The 14,699-nt window shown below is 40.9% G+C and overlaps 1 protein-coding gene across 1 annotated transcript in view; it reads left to right on the top strand.

The window, feature by feature from the left end:
• Positions 1-745: 745 nt before the first annotated feature.
• Positions 746-14,699, top strand: part of LOC111960530 (receptor-type tyrosine-protein phosphatase T-like) — a 209,019-nt gene continuing 195,065 nt past the window's right edge. Inside the window, exon 1 of the mRNA XM_023982600.1 lies at positions 746-1,067. Within this exon, the coding sequence (XP_023838368.1) occupies positions 992-1,067 (76 nt within the window). The 5' untranslated portion in view covers positions 746-991. The remainder of the gene's footprint in view (positions 1,068-14,699) is intronic.

Below are 14,699 nucleotides of genomic sequence, written 5' to 3'. Positions count from 1 at the left end.
GTTGTTTTTCGAGGTCTGCGCAGGCTCAGTTTTGCATAATATAACCTTTAATGTTCAGATGGGAAGAGTAGCCTGTAGTTGGAATAGTAACAAGTCTGGACACTGACTGGCTTCACATGTACTCTATTATAATACAATATTAACTCCTGCAGAATTAAACGTGTTTTGCAGTAAAATTATACACCAAATATTAATTGTGTTGCAGGAGCGGGGAAATATGATTTATTTTTCTCATCTTGAGAAAATGAGAATGCGCGCTTGTGGTCTAGCCTACACACGTAAATGTTTTCAGCGACATAAAAGCTGACAGTATTTTACTTTCATCCACAAAAAAAATGGATCCAAGACGAACTGAAATACTATCAGAAACATGTGATGCCGCGTTCAGGTCGGAAACTCAGTACCTCGGAGTTAATCTTTCAACAACTAGTAAGCAAGTCAGATTTTTTTTGCGTTTCCAACATGATGTGAATGCGGCATGAGTGTCAGCACTGCCATAGGAATAACTCACACGGCCCCACCACAGCATAATATAACATTCACGTCATGTCGGAAAATCTGAAATGTCCAATTTACTTAGGCTACTCGTCGTAGAAAGATGATACCCCAGTTTCCCATTTGGGAAGTATCAGAATCAACCAATAGGAAGCAATACGCAAATAACACGTTCATTTTAACTCGGAGGTCCGAGTTCCCGACATGACATTAACACGGCATGCCTCCAACGCATAGATAGATAGAGGTTCAAACGTTGTGGTGGCACGACAGGTGTAGGGACCCTGGGGACTCAGAATCGAGTGCCACTCTCCTCTAGATTATCTCAACTCCTTTTGCCATCAATTACTGATTGAAGCCAAACAATCAAACCGGGATTGCTGTCTACTGCTTTACAGTACTCCCTCACTGCATTACCAATGCGAGGATACTGTCTGTGTACACAGTCAGCGAGTAAACGGACAGGAGGCGAGCATGTAAAATAGTCACTGCCAAAATGGACAAAGGGAACTACATCATTGCTTCGCTTCTTTTTCAACTGATGGACTTAATATGCGGACAATTATTTCCAGGTAAGTTTATTATTGTTTCTAGGAATTGCTCAGAAGACTCTAGGCTACTTTCATCTCAGTAGAATGTGCTTTGGAGATGTCAATACACGGTGACGAAGGGACAGTGGACAGGTGCATGCCATAGGAGTTCATGCCGAGTCTCCAACTTTTATTTTCGAATAGGCTACTGTACATAATTGAATACGCATGCATGCACGCAAGCTCGAAACGCATACACGGACACACTGTCAAGATGCACGCCATTCGAGCACTTGTTACTCAACGCGCAATTTTGGGTGCTTTTGGGCAAGATTCTTTTGTGAATTATAAAACGTGATATTGACCATATCGACTAAATTGATCTGTATCGGTAATGCAGAGTCGGTATGATACAAATAAGTATCTACCATTACGCAAAGCAGCGGTCAATTCGGAGTAGTTTATTGGTTATCGTGATAATAAATAAATTAAGCCTACCTTAATCTTGCGTTACATTGATCATAACCTAATTGGACCAACTCGAATAAACTCTCTACTTTAAGAATAATTATAACATTTTACCATACAGTAATTAATATAGCCTACTTACTACGCGCATGTAGCCATGTACTGTACCTCCCATATTGATAGCGTACTCGCGATTCGAAATTCTTTTCATTGTCATAAGTGAGACAGATGCATTGCTACATTGTGGCAAAGGTTTTTGTGGAAAATGTGTTGTAGGTTGTATTTTAAACAATTTAACATTAGGCTACGGTAGTAGGACGAAATGTTAAAATAACTTGATACTACAGAACAGACTCTGCTGTCACAGTGCACCGTTTGGTTATTTTTGCTCGGAAAATATGCAAAAGTAGGCTTGTTGAATATTCGATAGGCATATAGAACAAAACCACGAAATCCACTGTTAAAAAAAAAAAACGGAGAAAAAACAAAGCTAAATGAATGATCACGCAATTGGGGACCGTGGTTGAAATCCCTATGCCCTAAATACCTATTAATGAAATTAGCTTCTTTTTTTATGTATGTGGCACAATTATTATCACACTTTTTCAGTGCGATTGTTTTTCTTATTCCGTGCATGAGCAACGCTGCAAAAGTGTTCATGAGCCCAAGATGCTCTGTCTGCTGAGTTGTGCATCCGTAAGGTGGCGCTCTGGGCACATCAAATTATATTCCACTCACCCGCAAAGGATCATAAATGCGCGCAAGTGAACTGTCCAAACCAAAGATGGTTTTAAATCCGAGACCCTGGGCCAATGAACCATTTTCTTAAAAAAAATACGTCAATTTTATCTCTTAAGTTATAGTTTATTTATCATGGAAATAGATGATCACACTTATTGTATTGGGGTCCATATTATTTATTTCTGATTCATGATTCATGGATTTGGTGGTTCTAATGTAGGGTGAAATGTTTTGAAATCAGACTATAAATTATTGGACAAACTCATGGAAATATCTCCTTTGTTGTTAGAAATGACTATCATTGTAGTAATGTGCATTAGTTACAAAATGTTCATATATAATTTACAGTGGGCTCTAGTGTAAATCAGGATATTCTGCATAGATTGTATTACATTAAATAATACTTTTATGAATTGATAAATGTCATGTCAGTCAGTCATCTGCTTTTCAGCAACACACCCAAATAATCAGAAAGACAGAAAACCAACACTATTTCAGTCCCCTGCATTTGTTGAACTTTATTCAAATTACCTCGACTAACCTGTACCCCTGCACATTGACTCAGTACCGGTACCCCCTGTATATAGCCTCGTTATTGTGAAAATGTATTGTTATTTTAGTTTTTTTGGGTAAATATTTAACCAACTCTTTCTTGAACTGCATTGTTGTTTAAGGGCTTGTAAGGGCTTGTAAACTACACCTGTTGTATTTGGTGCATGTGAGTAAAAATCTAATTTGATTAGTTTTTTTTATTTGAAATATTAATGAGTAAAGTCCATAAACTTAATTTTGACCATGCACATGTATCTCTCTCACAAAAGATTAACATCTGAATTTTCACATTACATTTCCTTGGAAGTCATCATCCATGCAAGTGTTTTCTGTTTGATTTGCTTCCTTGTTCCAGTCTGTCACTCTGGCAGGGAAACAAGCCCCCCTCAGTCTGAATGAACAGCTTGAAAAGTATCTTTATTCCCCAGCTAATGGGGATTGGCTTTTGCAAAACACAGTGTGTCAGTAAAATGTGAACATTTTCATGGCTGCATAGGCCATTCAGTGCCAGAGCTGCCGAGAGAAAAGCTGAACTTGGGGAGGGACTTATATATATTTTTTTATGGACATCCATGGCCAATTTGAAATGTGTGTTAAGTGGATTGTCCCTGTTTCTCCATCCTACCTCAGTAGTTATTTTCAGGATGCAGCTGGGCATAGCGGCTAGCCTCATGCCCCTACTGTGTGCTATGCTTTACTGGCCATTAATTGTTTATTGTCCAGTGGACACTGGAGGTGGCAGCTACTGGCTAGAGCTGCTATGTGTGTGCTCAAAAGGACCAAGTTACCATTTGTATTCAGTTATTAATTACATTTATTTGTCAAGAAGGCAAAATATGGAACAGTCATGTGTCATTTTCGTCTCCTCTCTGTTCTCTCTCTCCTTGAACTGACGACTGCCCTCTGCCCTGAGATGTCAAGCAGACATTTTCGAAAGGCAGGCTTTTATCAAATCCATGGTTTTGCATTTCCCCATTTGAGTGCTGTTTGGAAATGGGAGTGTGGACTGGGAGGTCATCTTTATTGGATGAATGGGCTGTGTATGGAGTGGATAGTACCACTTGGAGGTACACTGAGACAAGGTGGATTTAAAGTGAGTTTAATTTCAATTATATTTTATTTGTTTTACAGTGCATGTATGAACAAGAGAAGGGGCATTTCAACACTGACGCTGGAAAGTCAGTTGGCTGCTGTTTGAAATTACACTCACTTTAAATCCATCTAGTCTCAGCGTACCTCCAATTGGTACTATCCACTCCATACACAGCTCATTCATCATATATAATATTTATATTTTCTACGTTGTAAAATAATAGTGAAGACATCAAAACTATGAAATAACACATGGAATCATGTAGTAACCAAAAAAGTGTTAAACAAATCAAAATATATTTGAGATTCTTCAAAGTAGCCACCCTTTGCCTTGATGACAGCTTTGCACACTCTTGGCATTGTCTCAACCAGCTTCACCTGGAATGCTTTTTCAAAAGTCTTGAATGAGTTCCCACATTTGCTGAGCACTTGTTGGCTGCTTTTTTTTAACCTTTATTTAACTATGCAAGTCAGTTAAGAACAAATTCTTATTTACAATGACTGCCTACGCTGGCCAAACCTGGACAACGCTGGGCCAATTCTGCGCCGCCCTATGGGACTCCCAATCACGGTCGGTTGTGATACAGCCTGGATTCGAACCAGGGTGTCTGTAGTGACGCCTCAAGCGTTGAGATGCAGCACTGAGATGCGCCACTCGGGAGCCCCTTTTCCTTCACTCTGCGGTCTAACTCATCCCAAACCATCTCAATTGGGTGGAGGCCAGGTCATCTGATGCAGCACTCCATCACACTCCTTCTTAGTCAAATAGCCCTTACACAGCCTAGAGGTGTGTTGGTCATTGTCCTGTTGAAAAACAAATGATAGTCCCACTAAGCGCAAACCAGATGGGATGATGTATTTCCTGCAGAATGCCTTGGTAGTGTGCTTTGAATTGTAAAGGAATCACTGACAGTGTCACCAGCAAAGCACCTCCTCCTCCATGCTTCACGGTGGGAACCACACATGCAGAAATCATCCGTTCACCTACTCTGCGTCTCACAAAGACGCGGCGGTTGGAACCAAAAATCTCAAATTTGGACTCATCAGACCAAAAGGACAGATTTCCACCGGTCTAATGTCCATTGCTCGTGTTTCTTGGCCCAAGCAAGTCTCTTTTTCTTATTGGTGTTCTTTAGTAGTGGTTTATTTGCAGTAATTTGACCATGAAGGCCTGATTCACGCAGTCTCCTCTGAACAGTAAATGTTAAGATGTGTCTGAAGCATTTATTTGGGTTGCAATTTGAGGCTGGTAACTCTAATGAACTTATCCTCTGCAACAAAGGTAACTCTGGGTCTTCCTTTCCTGTGGCAGTCCTCATGAGAGCCAGTTTCATCATAGTGCTTGATGGTTTTTGCGACTGCACTTGAAGAAACTTTCACATTTCTTGACATTTTCTGCATTGACTGACCTTCAAGTAATGATGGACTGTTTCTCTTTGCATATTTTAGCTGTTCTTGCCATAATATGGACTTGGTATTTTACCAACCCTACCTTGTCATAACAAGTTTGCTCAACAAAATAGCATTGAAGTTGATTCACAGTAAAATTAAGGCAACCAGCTGCAATAGGATTGTGAGCTTGCTCAGCATTTGGGCACATAGCTGAACCAACATACAATTCAACTTGAGAATGTATTTTCACTCAGAATTTTTGGTTGAGTAAACATACAATTCAGCTTGAGAATTTCTTTGACCTTTTTTGCACATTTCCCAGAGTGCCTTGCCTTTTGAGTGAATTGTAGTTACCGCCCATGACTGCATTTATTAGCGAGAGACATGGTTGTTGTATTCAATGGTTTCTAGTAGTGTAGCCTTCACCAAGTGAGTGTTATCTTTAAAATACATACATTACAAACTGTTTATTATAAGGCTGTTCTCTGAGGGCCTTGTTATACCCTAACAGTGGTCTGAAACTCCTGGTTTACAGGCCACATCAAGCCTGCTGGCTTGCAAAGTGATGTGTAATTCCTATTAGAATCCCGCAAGAAGTGAGCATATCCAACAATTGTAACTTTTAATCACCCGCAACCTGCATTCAGAATGACTACCGGGATAGGGAAGATAAATTATTGAAACTACCTAAATCAAGTAAACTGGAACAGCATCTCATTAACTGGTGCAATAAGTCCAACTACTAACAGATTGGAATTGTTTAGAAAAATGTGTTATTTATGTCTGTCTAGCATAAGATTAATCAACAAATAAAAGTACATGCACAAACACAGGTATTGAAACAAACAAACCTGAAAATCGTGATAATGATGGCTGTAGATTTTATTTTTTTACACAAACATGAATTTGTAAACCACAGTTCACTTCGAGAATAATTTGTTTGCGTAAACTATAGCTCAAATTATTGTCCTTTTGAAGTCCACTCAACCAATTGCTTAAATCAGCATTATTTTTTAAGTTAGAATACATTTTTTTTGAGCCAGCTTGATGGTGGACATGGATAAATAAAACACACTTGATGATTTGACTTTTTTCTTTTTTTTAATGTAAGAACAAATTCTTAATTACAATGACGGCTTACCCCGGCCAAACCCTAACGATGCTAGGCCAATTGTGCGCCGGCCTATAGGACTCCCAATCACGGCCGGTTCTGATACAGCCTGGAACTGAACAAAGGTCTGTAGTAATGCCTCTGGCACTGAGACGCAGTGCCTTAGGAGGCTGCACCACTCAGGAGCCCTGATAAGACATGGGCATAAGTTTTGGCAAATCACATAAAGGCACTTGCCCTGGCCGATCTGTCTTTTTAAAAATATTGTTTAAATCACCTACAAAGTTAACTTCTATTAATTTAAATGGGAAATGGTTGTTGTATGCAGCCCACAGTGTTTCTTTCAGTGGCATTTGCTCCTTTGCCAAGGAAAGAGAACTTGGTTTTTCCACTGGATTTCTATGCATACATTACACATGTCTCTCTCCTTTGTATACATCATCCAGCAGCAGCATACACTGCCTTTGGAAAGTATTCAACCCCCTTGAATCTTTCCATATTTTGTTTAAAATTGATTTGATTGTTTATTTTTGTCTGATGTACACAAAATACTGTGGAAGAAACACTTGTGTTAATGTCTCTGACACTAATCTACACACAATATCCCACAATCTCAATTTAATCTATTTTAAATTCAGGCTATAGCACAACAAAATGTGGAAAAGTCAAGGAGGTTGAATACTTTCTGAAGGCACTGTAACACCTGCACTGTCACGTGAGACGGCAGTCACTCTGTATGCTGGAGAGGGCACCCGTTAGCCGAGTGCTGCCAGACTAATGGTTAATCCCAGGCTGATGCAGTGTCAGTCTCCAAGGTTCCTCTCACCCGCCCCTCCATTTTAGCGAAGGAGGACACACGCTGGCACAAAGTTTTTTCTTCTTCTTCCAGACAGTATTTTTTTGGTTTGGTTGATATTTCGTCGTGGCTGAAGCCAAAGAGTAGGGGTGTTATTTAGGATTAGTATGAGATTTGATAGTTAAAAAAAAAATTGAGTACCACTCTGTCCCTATACTTCCATCATTGTGTTTTATTTGACAGGTAGGCAAAACCGAATTTATTTTACTTTCAAGTATTGTGATCGAGGTAAAATTTAAGAGGATTAAATATTGTAATAGGTGGTAAATAATAATGTCCTCCAAACAAGAGATTGTGGCCAGCAATTCAACTGTAAATGCCCCAGCAATTCTAACTGGGGGTCAGTCAAGCACTGATGAGAGGGGAAACAACTACACCTCAAACTTCAGAGATGGGGAAAAATGCACTTCAAGTGGTGGAGAAATGAAACACCTGAGAGCACAAATGGGGTTGGGAGGCTGTCGGTGATTTTAATGGATTTCACACTCCGCATGCCTGCCATTTGGGCCTCGGGGAATAAGGGAGGAAAAAAAGGTAAAAGGACAAAAACAGGAGCCTAATTATTCCCAATCAATCCATTAGAACCTGTCGGAAGCCTAATTGTTTCCTCCAACTCTCGTTATCATCTGGCCCCATGTTTTGCCGTGGCTGCAGCAGAACGGCGGGAGCACTTTTTGACAAGCTGTCTGTCACTCACTGGTTCTGTCTGTTTAGTATGCTCACCCATCTGGTCACGCTCTCTATTTTTTTTTTTCAGGAGAGGAGAGCTGCATTTACCGTGTCAGTGGACAGAGCTGTATTTTCCAGCGGTCTGCTTATCTGCATGACTGTGTCACCCTAATCCGTTGCACTTATTCTATTTGCCTGACTAAATGACAGCTTAATACAGGGGCAGGCCTGCGCCTCTGAGGATGTTAAGGTACAAAACGCAGGAAGAATGTCTCTCTTCTCTTTTTCAATGACATACTTAAAAGTGAGTTCCTGCCCGAAAAACCTTGCTATGAAGCAGAGGAGGGATGCCTGGTTTTTATTGCTGACTGAGGTAAAAACCATTGCCTGTATTCACAAAGCATCTCGGAGTAGGAGTACTGAATGATTGAATATCAGTTTAGCCTTTTAAATCATGATGAAATAAGAGGGGGGGGGGACCTGATCCTAGATCAGTACTCCTACTCTGGAACACTTCGTGATACGGGCCCTGACATTTTCTAGTCGCTTGAATTTCAAGGCACAAAGCATATATTAACTCAGAAGAAATTATACCAAACGATTAAAATAATTGTCAACCATTTTCTTTGTGGATGAATTTCATCGCTGAAAACATGTATGAAGGACACTGGGTTCTTGTACAGTTAATTTATGCAGCTGATTCATGAAGTTCAGTAATGTTGTATGCTTAACTGAATAAAGATGACAAACTCCTATCTCAAACTCTTATTTACAGGAAGTGCCCCATTCTTGAGAGTTTCATGAATGCACAGGGAGGAAATTGATCTGTTGCAATCTCACCTGGGAATTAGCAGAGCCGGTTGAGAGAGAAACAGTAATTTGCACAAACAAATCTCTTGCCGATGTTTTTGTTTTAAGGCACAACCAATGAACATCGATCTTCTGACTGGCGAGGGAGGAGGTGACACACAATAATCTAGGAGAAAAACCTGAACACTTTTCCTCTTTTCTTATGTTCTATGCTTTTGCCCAACAGTAGGTGGACATGTTCTTATCAATGGATGGGAATCGGTATATTTCTCATGCTAAAGAAGCGTAACGTTATGACTGAGATAGCGGCCATGTATTATACGCATACAGCCCTTTCGTGGAGGGCGCCCTTGCGGACTGAATGGTAGCAATAACATTCGGAGATAAACCTCTAGCCATCAGATTGGCCCTCTCTGGGGCCAGGCTCATAGGAACCAAATCTCCAGCCTCGCATTCCAAACCGGTCTGTGTGTCTGGGTCAACAGGTCCCTGCATAACAGGAGTTGCCACGGGTCCCCATCTAAAAGGTGAATGATCTCCGCGAACCAAGGCTGAATGGGTCAACGGGGAGCCACAAGAATCAATGATAAGCCCTCCTGGCGCACCCTCTCCAACGTGGGCTTAATCAGAACCACTGGCATAAACACTGAAAGAAAGGTTTGAATCCACTGGTGCACCAGAGCGTCCGTTCTCACCTGTGGATGGTGGGGCTTCCAGCGAGGAGTGGATTTCATTAGCCTTTTCAGGCGTAATTGTAGATCCTTCAACCAAAGTCACAAGAGTGTGACTCCCCCACAAAGTATTTTGTCTTATCAAGGCTACACCGAAATACCAAATCATCCCTAAAAAAACTAACTCCAGAGTGCTCTATCTAGCAATATATCAGTGACATCCATCTCATGCTATCATGCCACACTACATTGTCTTTCTGGAATTCTAATCGTAGAGGGAAACTAAGGTTGATGATTTGAAGACAATACTAATAATACACAGGAGGCCAATCTCCCTACAGCTTGGCTATGTCCCAAATTGACATTTTAGGCATTTAGCAGACACTCTTATTCAGAGCAACATACAGGAGCAATGGCGGTTAAGTGCCTTGCTCAAGGGCTCATTAAGAGATGGCAGGTTCAGGTTAGGTAGAAGGAAGAGTGTATGAGAGAGAGTGAGGAAAAATAGGGAATGGCAAATGAGGATGATGGATAGACTGAAAGAGAGCGCTCCTTGGTGTAAACTCAAGAGGCCAGTATAAGGAAAGTCCCCTCGAGGCCATTAAGGAGAGGCAGGAACAAACATAATATTGTCTGGCACTGTGGAAGCTCCACTCACTGTTTGCTCTCAAACAGCCGTCTTTCTTCGTGATGTTTGCAAAGTGAGCCTTTTACTGCCAGGACCCACAGTACAGTAATCCAGCATTTGCCTCTTCTTTGACAATTATCTTTATTTCTCTTTCTCTGTCCCACCCTTACTTCAACTAGCCCAACAATTTATCTTCAGCGATAATGGCATGAACCATCATTTTTCTAATTTCTCTCCCTCGCTCCACATCATAGCATTAAATGGATGGAGACAAAGAAGGAGAGAGCTTACTGTTAATTGGACAGAGGGAGGGAGAGAGTTAACGCAAATTCAGACTTGATTAATAGATAATTACTTCTGTCATCAACTGAAATGATTACCGGCAAATTGCACCGACGCCGCTCAGATTGGAAGTCTCGAATGAAAAGCTGCTGCATTGCCAGCCTTGTCTGCCTCTCTGTCAAACAGTTACCTCAGATTTAGATCTGTGGAGGGTAGCCATGGAAAAGTGCTCCTTATATAAGATTTGACAGGCATATTCGAATGAAACAAGCCTCTCCAGAAGTTGGTAAAGTGATAATAACAATCCAGCTCGGAGGAGGGAATTGGCCATTACGTTGGTGAAATGGGTGTCACAGCGCTCATTGCTGTTTGATCCCAGATGGTCAAAGGTGATCAATTCAAAGCGAGCGGTTCGGTCCACCTCCTGGCCTCATCCATCGCCACGAGATGACATTGTGTCATCGTGGGGCGCCCATTAAGAGATGCCCCTTTTCAAACCCTTTCTGTTACCTCTTGTCAGAAACTTTCTCTTCACTTATTGGCTTCTGAAGAGTTGACAGGGCCATGGCAGAAGTAAATGGTCTGTTCTGGAAGCTTGTCTCGTGCAGTTGCTCTCCTTTTGCATAGTCAGGTGTATCTTTTTAACCACCAGCGATTTACTCTTCGTTAAGGAGAGCGGTGCCATCCACGCTTTGGCTTAGGTATGATCCAGTGGTGTATGACGCAAAAGGTGCACACTGTAGTTCACACTGATCAGGGTGGGTTTTTCACTAATGGACTTTCTGGACCATGTCAATCTCCCTTGAATGTGGTATTAGTTCGAGACGGCTGTTATAGGACCTTAGGCATTTTAATAAGACAGCCAGTCAACATTGTGCTGGCACTTCGGCGAACAAAAGGGGATATGAGAAGAACAGTCTTCTCCCTTTTTTCAGGATTAAAAAACCCCTAGAGTCAATTGACTCACCTGTGCGTCACACGGGGATGTCATTTTTAACATTGAGTAGCTCCCTATGTGTTTATGATAGACTCACCGTGTCTTGTAGTGGCTGCAGCTCAATCCCCTCTTAACTGATGTAACGTTTGTGCCTATTCCATAACATGGGGCTCGTTTAAGCAACCCTTTACTACACATGAGATGATCCAGACAAGAAAATGGCCACAAAATTGTCTGTAAAACCCGAACTGTGTGAGTTAAACTAATATGTCACCAATATTGAAAGGGGAGACACACAAACGCGACAGTGTTGGTGGTTCTGCTCTACGACGCACTCTACGTCCTGAGGTAACCCAGTACTGGGCTGTGGGCTGTAAAAATTGGGGGGAAAAGTGCCAAATTACATGATGACATGGGTCTAAAAACTGTTTTTTTCCCTACGTATTCTTATCTCTGATATAGGACAGACACTTAACCTTGTTCCTTATCTTTAGGGGGACTTTCTGTTTTGCCATTTATGAACGTGTTATTCAATGCGTTTCTTTGGGCTATAGCAGTAAAGGCCAAACTCAATGTTTCATCAAATATATAAAACAAAATATATAATACAAGGGTCCTAAAATTCCAAATCAAATGGCAAAATTATACCTTTTATGACAATCTTAAATCAATTCCATATGTTAGCTTAGTAGATATTGTGATCTAAAGGCTTAGACCTACAGTTTTTTAAAAATATTTTTTTATATATAAAGACAGCAGCGAACAAATAGGAGGCGAATGTGAAAGTATTATATTGCATTAAAGTCAATGTTAGCCTGGCGGAATGAAAGCCGGCGATAATGAACTGACTGGGCTCCTTCAAGACCTGGGGCTTTGTCGGCGTGAGGAGTCTGGAATGGTAACAAGACCCCTCATGCATTTTCTCCCTCCAGAGAGACCATTAACCTTTCTCTCTCATTCACACACACATCTCTCAGACAGTTCCTCTACCGCCGATAGCCTCGCTTTGTTCCTTCATGGGGAGATTAAAAGCCCCTTAATTGGTTAGGCTAATGGCAATTTGCCGGAGTGTACTAATGCCTGACACATTATTTAGTCCCTTGTGAAAAGGTCAGGCTTGGGCGCTCGTGTGCCCTGAGATATACTTCTACGCTAGAGTAAGACCCGGCCAGCCCTGTTGCTGAGTGAAAAAACAACAGTTGAAGTGAGTGTCTTTGAGGTTCTGTAGGACTGGGATAAAGGGGACCAAAGCGTTGTTGTTGACACTAAAGCAGGTGCAGGCTTTGGCTGGAGTTTTTTTTCCACTTGCTTCGTTTCATAAAGCCGTGAACACAAACGGGCGATAAGAGGCATAACTAATCATCGCTCTGCTCCAGTTTGGTGAGGCGTGATTTGATTAGGAAAGCCTGTGATCGTCCTCTCAAAGGTCAAATGATGCCCCAGTGTGTTGTACAGTCCTTGTGACACTCAGGCTGGGAAATAACTATCAACAATGGCAAGTACTATCATGGTCAGATCATATTACATAATATTTTCCGCCAAATTCTTAAACTTTTAGAACACTGATTAAGTATTTAAGAAAATTACTTCTCATGCTATTCTATATATTCTCAGCATCTTATTGAAAGTATATGAATAATGGTTTGCATATGAAACCGGGTTCATACTTGTGTACAAACAGGTCCAATTGAACCTGCAAGTAAGCATATCCTGTACATACGACTAATAAAACTTGACATTTTATGTTAATGTTTCCGGTTATTTCAAACCTTTTTCTTTCATTATTATGCAGACAGGTCTTGCCATGGTTGATATCGCACTTAAAATTGTACATTTATGTTGAGAGAAGTCTACCTCTGCCACTCAGAGTTCTTGATCCTACTGTGATGAGTGACAATTGGACTATTTTCACCTCCTTTTCATTGTCAGTGACTTCACACGAGACTGATGGCTATTAATGATACAAAACCACAGCACTATCATTTTAAGTCTAAGACCTCTGTGGCTCAAATTTGAAATATGCATTTTGATGTTTTTGTGTGAATGTGTAATGAACTACTAGAAATCTATTCATTTAATTGCCAGTTATAGACTAATGCACAAAAGTTAAAACTCCATAAATAGGCAAGAGTGGGTATTTTGCATTTATTAAGGACCCCCTGCCGAGGCAGCAGCTACTCTTCCTGGGGTCCAGCAACAATTTAAAAATATTATATTATATTTCATAACACTTTTCACAACACATTGTGTTCCCTCAGGCCACTACTCTACTACCACATATCTACAATACAAAATCCATGTGTGTGTGTGTGTGTGTGTAGAGTACGTATCTTATCGTGTTTCTCTGCACAGTCCCCGCTATTCCATAAGGTGTATTTTATATATTTTTTTTAATCTGATTCTACTGCTTTCATCAGTTACCTGATGTGGAATAGAGTTCCATGTAGCCATGGCTCTATGTAGTACTGTGTGCCTCCCATAGTCTGTTCTTGACTTGGGGATTGTGAAGAGACCTTTGGTAGCATGTCTGTGGGGTATGCATGGGTGACTGAGCTGTGTGCTAGTAGTTTAAACAGACACCTCGGTGCATTCAACATGTCAACTCTACTTAAAAAAACATGTAGTGATGAAGTCACTCTCCTCCACTTTGAGCCATGAGAGATTTACATGCATATTATTGTTAGCTCTCCATGTACATTTAAGGGCCAATTGTCCCTCTTTGTGGCACCTGACCACACGAATTAACAGTAGTCCAGGTGAGACGCAACTAGGGCCTGTAGGACCTGCCTTGTTGATAGTAGTGTTAAGACCGAGCAGCGCTTTATTATAGACTGACTTCTCCCCATTTTAGCTACTGTTGTGTCAACATGTTTTGACCATGACAGTTTACAATCCAGGGTTACTCCAAGCAGTTTAGTCACCTCAATTTCCACATGATTTAGTTGAGGTTTAGTGAATGATTTGTCCTAAATACAATGCTTTTAGTTTTAGAACTATTTAGGACTAACTTATTCCTTGCCACCCACTCTGAAACTAACCAACACTTTGTGAAGTGTTTCAGTCATTTCAGTTGCTGTAGTAGCTGATGTGTATAGTGTTGAGTTATCCGCATACATAGACATGTCATTAGTAAAGATTGAAAAAAGTAAGTTGCCTAGACAGCTGTCCTGGGGAATTCCTGATTTCTACCTGTATTATGTTGGAGAGGCTTCCATTAAAGAACATCCTCTGTCTTCTGTTAGACAGGTAACTCTTTATCCACAATATAGCAGGGGGTGTAAAGCCATAACACATGTTTTTCCAGCAGCAGACTGATCGATAATGTCAACAGCTGCACTGAAGTCACACAAAACAGCCCCCACAATCTTTTTACCATCAATTTCTCTGTCAACCATCAGTCATTTGTATAAATGCCATGCTAGTTCAATGTCCTTCAGTATAAGTGTGCTGAAAGTCTTACAATGC

The sequence above is a fragment of the Salvelinus sp. IW2-2015 genome, linkage group LG1 (genome assembly GCF_002910315.2).
Source record: "Salvelinus sp. IW2-2015 linkage group LG1, ASM291031v2, whole genome shotgun sequence".
In the NCBI taxonomy this organism is placed as follows: Eukaryota; Metazoa; Chordata; class Actinopteri; order Salmoniformes; family Salmonidae; genus Salvelinus; species Salvelinus sp. IW2-2015.
The sequence above is the reverse complement of the archived record's forward strand: the minus strand, read 5'-3'. Positions and strand labels throughout refer to the sequence as shown.